Raw genomic sequence first — 10,439 nt, forward strand, 5'->3', positions numbered from 1 at the left:
CTTAGTTTGGGCCTCAGATTTTTGACAGCGTATTAGCTGAACATGATAGCTGTATTGTAGGCTGTGGGATAAATCATAACGCCCCACGCTAGCCATAAGTTGTGGAACATATGCTTTATTATGGCTGGCATGGGACATTATGATTGGCCCCACAGCCCGTAATAATATAGTCATCAAGTACAGCTAATCCGTTCTCTATACTTTTCGATTATTTGATTATTTATATAATGCCTTTTTGGTAGATTATCTGTATATAATTGCTCTAATAATGTAACGAAAAAAAAGGCCTTACGCTCTTTTACTCCTTCCAGATTTCGAAGGTTTGTAGTAGCATAAGCTCTTTTACTTTCTTAAGGCTGCGTTTGGTTGTAGTACAAATTTATTTATACTGATATAAAATTATGGTAATACAAATGATTTGAATGCAAATTTTGACTTATTTTTGTTTAAAATTCTACTTTATTTTATTTGATTGCAATACAAATAAAATAAGATAAGACTTAAAGTGGAATAAAGTAAAACCCAAAAATAAAATTAAACTAGAATTTGCATTCTTTTCATTTACATTCAAATGCATTTATACTAGTAAAGATAAATTTGCACTACAACCAAACACAGCCTATAAAGATTTCAACCCCTGATCTTGATGTAACCGTTTTTGGCCACGTACCAATGTTTTGTGATGTAAAATTTTTTGGCTAAGTACCTCGTTATTTGACCCGGTGGTGGCATGCCTTAGTGATGAGCTACTTGGTGGTGAACTGCCTATTGGCGAACTGCTCAGTGGAGAACTGCCTGGGGGTGAACTGCCTAGTGGCGAACTGCCCGGTGGCGATCTGTCTGGTGGCGAACTGCCTGGTGGCGAACTGCCTGGTGGCGAGCTCCCTGGTGGCGAGCTGCCTGGTGGCGAACCGCTTGGTGGCGAACTACCTAGTGGCGAACTGCTTGGTGGCGAACTACCTAGTGGCGAACTGCTTGGTGGCGAACTGCCTGGTGACGAACTGCCCGGTGGCGAACTGCCTGGTGGCGAGTTGCCTGGTGGCGAACTGCCTACTAGGCGGCTGGTGACTTAGAGAATGCTGGAGCTCCCTGGTGCGGTGCAATCCGACTGCCCTCAGCATGAGGTGGTCTTCTTTCCTTTGTAGGTTGCGAGAGCTGAGGGACCTGCGAGAACTTCTTCTTTTCCTCCTCTTTGTAGGTGGCGGGAGCTGGGAGACTTGTGAGAAATCCATCTTTTCCTCCTCTTTGTAAGTGGCGAGAGCTAAGGGACCTCCGAGAACTCCATCATTTCCTCCTCTTTGTAGGCGGCGGGAGCTGAAGGAGCTGTGAGAACTGAATCAGAGGTCCCGAGGGTATTTTCCCGGTGGGGGCTCTCCGACGCTTAAGTTAGCACTCTTATTCTAGAGAGCTTTGAAGATAATATGAGAGAGCTAGAGAGCAGGGGTTACTTCCCTTTTTTCATCCCCCTCCCCTTTGGGGGGTGATAAGCCTCCAAACGGTAAGACTCGTCGCATCCTGTCAGAACCGGGTACGGTGGTGAACTCCTCGAGGTCGTCAGGCTGGCGCTTGTGTTAGGCGGCTAGGTCGGTGCCTGGGCCGGGTTGTCAGGGGGCGCCTGCGTTAGTCGGCGGGTCAATGTCTAGGCTAGGTCGTCAGGTCGGCGCCTGTGTCAGTCGATGGGTCAGTGTCTAGACCAGGTCGTCAAGCTGGCGCCTGTGTCAGTCGGCGGGTCAGTGTCTAGGCCAGGTTTGTTGGTGGGCGCCTTATGGGCGGCTTGGCCGGATCATGCGCTAGGCTGGTCCAGGTCGGCCAGGTTGCGCAGGCCGCACGCCGCACGCAGCTCGCGCAGGCCACGCGCAGTTCGCGCAGGTCGCGCAGGCGCGCGTCAGGCCGCACCAGGCCGGCCAAACTAGTGCCCGGGTGGGTCACCAACTTCGTAAGTTTGTTGGTTGGGTGTTTTCCTAGTTGTCACGAGGTGCCACGTGTCACAATTTCACTGGAGGGCCAAATCAGCCCTCATCAATAGCCCCCCACTCCCGTGCTGATAGTAACTCAGCGAAGGGAGTAGATTTCTTTTGGCCCGTAAGTCAATGAGCTAGTAAGTGCTGATCCAATTACTAGTGTGGCCCGTAGGCTTTGGGAGCGACTCGTAGTCTACTCTTCTTTGACTTTTGCCCATGCCGGAGAGGCGACCGTGTCTTTAGTGGTAATGTGGCCCGTAAGCTTTGGGAGTGACCAGTGGTCTATTCTTTTCTAACTTTGCCCGTGTCGGAGAGGCGACCGGGTCTTAAGTAGTAATGTGGCCTGTAGGCTTGGCCTGCATCAGCTTCGTAATGCCGGTCACCTACTCCTACAAGAAGCTACTAGGGGCTCGACCTTTGGGGGCTGCACTACTAACTTTAGGTTGCCAACTCACACGGGAGCCTTGGAAGGCTCGACCAGTAAGGGCGCCTATGTAGTCAGTTGGCCGCCAACTCCCGCGGAAGCCACGAAGCGCTCATCTTTGTAGGGGGGACCTTGCGGAGAGGACTGATGTGGCATTATCTAAATTGAAAGTGAGGTTGGTAGAGCTACTTAGTCCGTTAGCTCCCTGCATAGTCTCTGAGTTCATAAAAAATGTAAACTATAAAGCGATAGCTTCAATTTCTAAAAAGTGAGGACTTAGTTTTGGCAAGACGAGAACTTAGCTTTTGTAGGATGAGAACTTAGCTTTTTGTAGCGTGTTCCCACAAACGGCGCCAATTGATGTAACCGTTTTCGGCCACGTACCAATGTTTTGTGATGTAAAATTTTTTGGCTAAGTACCTCGTTATTTGACTCGGTGGTGGCATGCCTTAGTGATGAGCTACTTGGTGGTGAACTGCCTACTGGCGAATTGCTCGGTGGAGAACTGCCTGGGGGCGAACTGCCTGGTAGCGAGCTCCCTAGTGGCGAGCTGCCTGGTGGCGAACCGCTTGGTGGCGAACTACCTGGTGGCGAACTACCTGGTGGAGAACTGCCTGGTGGCGAACTGCTTGGTGGCGAACTGCCTGGTGGCGAACTACCTGGTGGCGAACTGCCCGGTGGCGAGCTGCTCGGTGGTGAACTGCCTGGTGGCGAGCTGCCTGGTGGCGAACTGCCTACTAGGCGGCCGGTGACTTAGAGAATGCTGGAGCTCCCTGGTGCGGTGCAATCCGACTGCCCTCAGCATGAGGTGGTCTTCTTTCCTTTGTAGGCTGCGGGAGCTGAGGGACCTGCGAGAGCTTATTCTTTTCCTCCTCTTTGTAGGTGGCGGGAGCTGAGAGACCTGCGAGAACTCCATCTTTTCCTCTTCTTTGTAGGTGGCGGGAGCTGAGGGACCTCCGCGAACTCCATCTTTTCCTCCTCTTTGTAGGCGATGGGAGCTGAAGGACCTGCGAGAACTGAATCAGAGGTCCCGGGGGTATTTTTCCGGTGGGGGCTCTCCGATACTTAAGTTAGCACTCTTATTCTAGAGAGCTTTGAAGATAATATGAGAGAGCTAGAGAGCAGGGGTTACTTCCCTTTTTTCATCCCCCTCCCGTTTGGGGGGTGAGGTCTTTATATACCGGAGTCCTCGCGGGTTAGGTTGGTGAAATGCCTCCAAACGGTAAGACTCGTCGCATCCTGTCATAACCAGGGTACGGTGGTGAAATCCTCGAGGTCGTCAGGCTGGCGCTTGTGTCAAGCGGCCAGGTCGGCGCCTGGGCCAGGTTGTCAGGGGGGCGCCTGCGTCAGTCGGCGGGTCAATGTCTAGGCCAGGTCGTCAGGTCGGCGCCTGTGTCAGTCGGCGGGTCAGTGTCTAGACCAGGTCGTCAAGCTGGCTCCTGTGTCAGTCGGCGGGTCAGTGTCTAGGCCAGGTTTGTCGGTGGGCGCCTTATGGGCGGCTTGGCCGGATCATGCGCTAGGCTGGTCCAGGTCGGCCAGGTCGCGTAGGCTGCACGCCACACGCAGCTCGCGCAGGCCGTGCGCAGTTCGCGCAGGTCAGGGTGGGTCACCAACAAGTCTAGTCCCATGTTGTCACGAGGTGCCACGTGTCACAATGTCACAATAAAGTAAAACCCAAAAATAAAATTAAACTAGAATTTGCATTCTTTTCATTTACATTCAAATGCATTTATACTAGTAAAGATAAATTTGCACTACAACCAAACACAGCCTATAAAGATTTCAACCCCTGATCTAATCACTATAAGAAGAGAAAATGAAATCCACTCACTTTAGTATCTTGTGTCTTAAGGGCCTTTCTGGGTCAGTGGTTTGACCGTCCAAACCGAACAGATCAGCCCATGATATTTTAAAAAGTTAAAAAATAAAATAAAATAAAAAATTGGCCTGAAAACCATTGTTCGGATTGATAATTCAACTGCTTGGGTAATTCAACGCTTTTTGGGAAAGTAAATTATCCAGTTTTGGGGCTGAATGGCCCGACCATCTGGGTCAACGACAATTTTAACTAATCATAACTCATAGGCTGTTCATGTGGGACTAGACTTGTTCACGGCTTCAAGCTAGGTTTTGCCTCTTTATTAACAAAAAAATGACTAGGCCTGAGCTTGAGCCCAACCCAATTTGGATATATATTATAACATATTAAGGGAAAATCTATGATACGGGAAAGATATGATTCGGAAACATTTTTGACCAATCAAAACCCACCCATGAATTCTGATAAATAACACCTAATTTGATACCATGATCCCAGTTTGTTGGTAAGTTGTTTTCGGATATCATATCTTTTCCATATCAGAGTCTATTATATAATGTATATAATGCTTTATAATATATTATATGTTATTAATATATACTTTAATGCTTATAATATTATCGGGCTGGGCTTATTTGAAAATACTTGAACCCAATGCAAAAAATAGTTGGACTTAGTGTTTAGAACCCAAGCCTGTGGGCTTAAAACTTTGCCCAAGCCCGATGAAGAATGGGCCAGGCCAAGCCAACCTGTTAGACTACCCAACCCATGAATAGGTCTATATGGGGCCCATTTCAGAAAGTAAGAAGCGGAAAGCTACTTCATGAAAGCCCTTCTAGTTGGCTACCCATACATAAAATACTTAGAGTTGGGCCTATTACAGAGTTTTAATTACTAAAAAACTTCTTAATATACGCATGCAAATTATAAATGTAAGACCAAAAAAGAAGAAAAAAAAGAAAGGAGAAAATATGGCTTTGACCCTTTCTTCCCATTATTATCAATACTAATGGAACCCCTCTCAACCACTGCAACGAAGATGAGATTGGATTCCAAGTCCTCACTACAACTGGATCGAGCTTTAATCAAACTGTTTGGATCCCATTATTATCAATACTATGTATGCATATATATATTGAGTTTTTGAGCTAAACTTGAATTCATCGAATATTTAATATATTCAATTGAACTTAAGTCTAAAAATAGATTTCAAATTGAACTCAAACAGAATAATATGTAGTTGAACTGAGCCAAGATATGCCAAAGTTCAGTTTCATCTTGGTTTGGTTACACCCGCAACTATAACCAGCCAAAGACCATAGGCTAAGTTTGGAAAGAATACAAATGTAAATATGTACAGTATAAATACATACAAAATAATACAAAATATAAGGTTTTGCATTTATATTCCTTCCAAACTCAACCTCAGAACTTGTAAACCTCTTTCCTAGAGCATGGCACTACAATCAAATTAAAGCCTAAAAAAAACAACTTCCCTTTCTCTTTGTTCGATGCATGTAGGAGCCCATTCCCACAAATCCGTGCTCCTCTAATGTATAGATGATGTTCTCAATGCATGGCTAAGAACAATTTTTTTATGACAAAATCCGATCTCCGTTTATTCAACAAATGATGCACAGGGTCGTGTTTCAAAGGCCATCTAGAAATTACTACAGGCTCTCTCTCTCTCTGAAATGAGTTGTCATTTAATACTATTAGATGTTAAATTCATCTTTATCTAATATTATTAGCTAGGTTACCATGTCTATGTCTATGGTTAGACTTGAAAATTTTAAATAATAAAGGAGGGACGAAAACAAAGGGATAAAAGGAAGGGCTTTTAAATTGGATATATAGTTGCATGGTCATAACTCATCATTAGCCTTTAGCCAAGAAAATTCAACCACAACGACACTTGATTATTTATAGAGCTTGGAATGGGTTGAGGGTAACAATGTAACTTTTCTTCCGTTAGTTAAGGCTGACAGGGCCGAGGGCCTCTAGATCTAACTTGTAGGGGAGAAAATATATCAGACGCCCATGGGTGTTATATCAGGGTTAGAGACTTCAACAATTAAATTAACAAGGACGTGGAAAAAAGATCAGATAAGACTTGAATGGAACTAGTTCAAACGAGATCGTCAGAAAACTAAAAAACTTAGAGCAATAAATGCCAAAATAGTTTATCTAACCAGTGATGCCACTTATTTATACTTAAACCTACTTGGAATTAGTTATAAGCGGACGACCAAGATGTGATCTGTCCTATGCAGCGTATCGCCATCTGAGACTGCCACGTACGCCTATATATATATATATATATATATATATATGCTCGTATGCTCATGCGCCATCCAAATGAAAAGTCGTGGTCGCAAGGTCCTCTTTGCATCCTTGGTCATAACCTGTTTTCCATTAATCAGGGAAATCAACTGTCACTTCAACTGATAACAACCCAAAAGCCAAAAGGCATTGTTAGCTTTTGTTAACAAATCAATAAGGTGGAGTAATTAATTGGGTTCGCAAATCTAAATTCTAAGCATACATAACCACTTCTTTCTTTCTTTTATGCTTGCTTCTTTTTTGGCTGACCAGAAACCTCAAAACTTTAGACTTCTGCAGATCTTGACTTCCTCGTAGAAAAACTATTAATTCCTAGTCGGCTAGTCGTCCTCGTTTTTTATCGTTTCTTTGACTAAACCGTCTAAAGCCATATGGGATGTAAATGTAATAACGTAAAACCCGTAAGTCCAACGGACCTGCCATTGCCAACCCTCTCTTCTCAAGTCTTAACTACTCAATCAACGAGTTTCTTTCCGGTGGGCATGTATTTCTAAACCCAAGTTCAGCTGCACATTTTCCTCTCTCTCTCTCTCTCTCTTTCTATTCTTCATATATTATTGAGCTTAATTTCTCAAGACCTCATTTCAATTGAACCAGTGCGGGGCTCTTGTTAGCCAAATTAGGAGGACAAATTAAAGCAGGACAAACATTTTCTTTGACTACTTGCTATCAGTACAAAATATGGTTCAACTTCATAGCACATGCATCTAACGGACCTACACACTTAAATTTTGAAATTAAAAACATGCGGAGGAATTTAAATTTTGAAAATTTCTTATTTTATTTCTTCGAGTGTATTAATATAATTATTGATTGAATTTAAATATTAAAATATCTAGATTTATAAATATTAATCTTATATAATATGATGTTATTTGAAATACTTTGATTTAATTAATTTTTAGGGCCTCCAAATTAAAAATAAAAACAACCCTAATATATATAGCATAGGTTGATAATTGTATATACGATATAGCCATTAAGACTGAAGAGGCATGCATTACGAATTAATATGTTTATGTTTGTATAGATAAGTCTAATAATTAATGACAGATTAACAATTAATTTGCTTTGCCGGGGTTTTCGCCGGTGAATATTTGTTATTTGTGGAATTTTAAAGAACCCGTCCAAGGCTCTAAAATGTCTGAGGCTATTTTGTCAAAGTCCAGTCATGCATGTGGAAGTGGAACAACTTGTGGACCGGGTTTCAGTACTCTAGCTTAGCTTCCAAACTAGCTAGGTATGACAAGGAATTGTTGGTACAACAACTTGTGGGGTCCCACCGGCATCCACCTCCATAACGATTTAAAAGTATGGTTTACATCGTTTTCATCTAGCTTTAATATTTCTTTCTAGTCATGTTTTCCCATTTAGAGGTTTATTGATAGACACAGACAGTACTGTATATAAATTGGCCTAACCTCCCCCATTAGCATTCACAGCACTCCTTGGAGAAGATTAGTATCTTGCCTCTCATTCCATACCCATTCCATTTACAACATTCTCCCATGCCAATGGCTTCTTTCCTTAGCTCAAGGACCCTAGTGGCATGCCTGGCTCTTGCTCTTGCTATCTGTGTAAAGGGCACCTTAGGTCTTTCTCTCTCTCTCTCTCTTTTATTATTTAGGGATGGCAATAGGGTAGGTTAAGGAAAGATTTTGTAAATTTTAAACTCTATCTATTGTCTTAAATTTCTTAACCCATATTAAGTTGGATTTTCAGAATACAAACTCTTCCGGTATATAAAACTCTCTCTGGCTATACTCTCCCTTCATTTAAAGGTGGGGTGGGTCAGATTGAGAAATTGGGTCAAAAACTAATATCTAATTTCTTATTATTTCTTGTATTATATAAATAATAAATTGAGTAAAATAATATGAACAAACATCAAAATTTATAATTATTTGATTAAACATAAAAAAAATACATAAAATTTAAAATATTATTATATTTAACATTATATGACTTTCAACAATATGTGGATAAGGAACAATTGGGTTTAACTTAATAGTGTACCCTATCAACCATCGCAGGCGGAGGCGGGATCAGGTGCGAGAATCTAGGCAAAGATAGCTGCGCGTTTGCAGTGTCATCATCTGGTACTCGATGTGTTCTGGAGAAGAAGGTGCGAAGAAGTGGGGAAGAGGTGTACACATGCCGGTCATCAGAGATCGAAGCTGATAAGTTGAAGGACTGGATTGAAAGCGATGAGTGCATTGAAGCATGTGGGCTCAGTCGCAACAGTGTGGGGATATCATCTGATGCCCTTTTGAAGCCTTGTTTCACACAGCACCTCTGCTCTTCCCACTGCTATGCCAACTGCCCCAACATTGTCGATCTCTACTTCAACCTCGCTGCAGGAGAAGGTACGTAATTTAACTACAACACGACTCCTTTCATTATTATTAATTACTTTGCTGCTTGATCGATCGGTCGGAACCCGGATGCTTTCAATTAATATATGGTGGCGGGCGTTGATGAACTGCTTTTAATTTCGATGATCACTTTGTTTAATTAATTGTATAGGTGTTTTTCTTCCTAAATTATGCGAAGCCCAAGGAGCAAATGCTCGTCGACAAATGTCGGAGATCCGAAGCTCAGGTCTGGTAGCACCGGCACCAGAGTCCGGGCTGTCTATGAATTATCTCGTGTCTCCTGCAGTGGCACCGGAAACCAGCTTGTCCATGGATTACATCGTCGCACCAGCAATGTCACCCTATTAATTAATTAATTACCGGAGCGATCAAATATTGAAATATAGAGAGAGGCAGGGAGCTCCGGCTCACACATGCAGATAGAAATCTTAGAATGTTGGTTACTTTACTGGTAAAGTAAATATATAGCAGAATAAAAGTATTTATACACCTTTGATAGGGAAATCTTTATACTTTAAAATGGGATAATTTAGTACATGTTATTAATAGAGATTAGTTATGTATATTATGTGGGGTTATTTGCGATTTAATACTTTTGAAAACATCAAAATTACCCTTATTGCCCAAACTTGCATTGAGCAACAGCACAAAGACTTGCAAAAATGATGAGGGTACAACAGACTAAGCTGTAGGGAGCCATGAAAATGGTTAGTACAATACTTTCTGCAACATTGACACAGTGAAGGTCCTTCTCACACTACAAGCCCGCTAAATACTATGCAAATAGACCTAAGAAGTACAGAGATGCTTCTATTTGTATTGACATTGAAACGTTCCAAATGATTCAGAAGACAAGGAACTGACGAAATAAGTAGATTTCCACCATGCTATCCCATGGTTCCCAGTTGCACTAACCTTTTAAAATCAAGCAATTCATGTGTCATAATACTTTTTCCCCACCTTTTATAAAGTAATTGACAGTAATGTTGGAGTACCATGTCGTCATGTCAATGGGGTCACTTTCGTAGGGACAAAGCACAAGGGACATTATTCATTAGTAAAGGCAGATGTGGCTATCTGTGCTATCTGTGTCCATGGTAGCTAGGTCGTATGGCTACATCGCACCAGATGAATTGATCTTACTTAAAGTTGATTGTTTCGATCATTTCACCAGACTATTTAACTGATCTGGGTTGTATTTACAGAACCAGATTAATTTTTATATATATATATATATATATATATATATATGGAAATAACCATGGTAGCCACGACAGAGAATAGACACATTTATGTCCATGGTAGGTGAGGAAGGGAGATGTGAGAGGATAGAATCGTTAATATTCTTGCCAGAAAATACACACATTTATGTCGATTCATCATTTGATGGGTTCCCGGCAAATCCCCTCCTCTATCTCTCTCTCTCTCTCTTTCTTAATAGGTCATTCTTGTTCAGTTTGTTATTAGGAAGGGAAAATTAAAGGAGATGAAAAATTCATTGGTTCTGATTTTAACGT

General features: G+C 42.4%; 1 protein-coding gene across 1 annotated transcript; it reads left to right on the plus strand.

Annotated features, from left to right (window-relative positions):
• The first annotated feature begins 7,987 nt into the window (after nt 1-7,987).
• Nucleotides 7,988-9,561, plus strand: LOC148879955 (uncharacterized). The gene is made up of 3 exons (XM_088966606.1): nt 7,988-8,140; nt 8,581-8,913; nt 9,074-9,561. Exons 1-3 carry the CDS (start codon nt 8,056-8,058, stop codon nt 9,268-9,270), a joined length of 615 nt encoding a protein of 204 aa, XP_088822732.1. The 5' UTR covers nt 7,988-8,055; the 3' UTR covers nt 9,271-9,561.
• Nucleotides 9,562-10,439: the final 878 nt, after the last annotated feature.

The sequence above is a fragment of the Nelumbo lutea genome, chromosome 1 (genome assembly GCF_056320005.1).
Source record: "Nelumbo lutea isolate HS-2025 chromosome 1, American lotus-T2T, whole genome shotgun sequence".
In the NCBI taxonomy this organism is placed as follows: Eukaryota; Viridiplantae; Streptophyta; class Magnoliopsida; order Proteales; family Nelumbonaceae; genus Nelumbo; species Nelumbo lutea.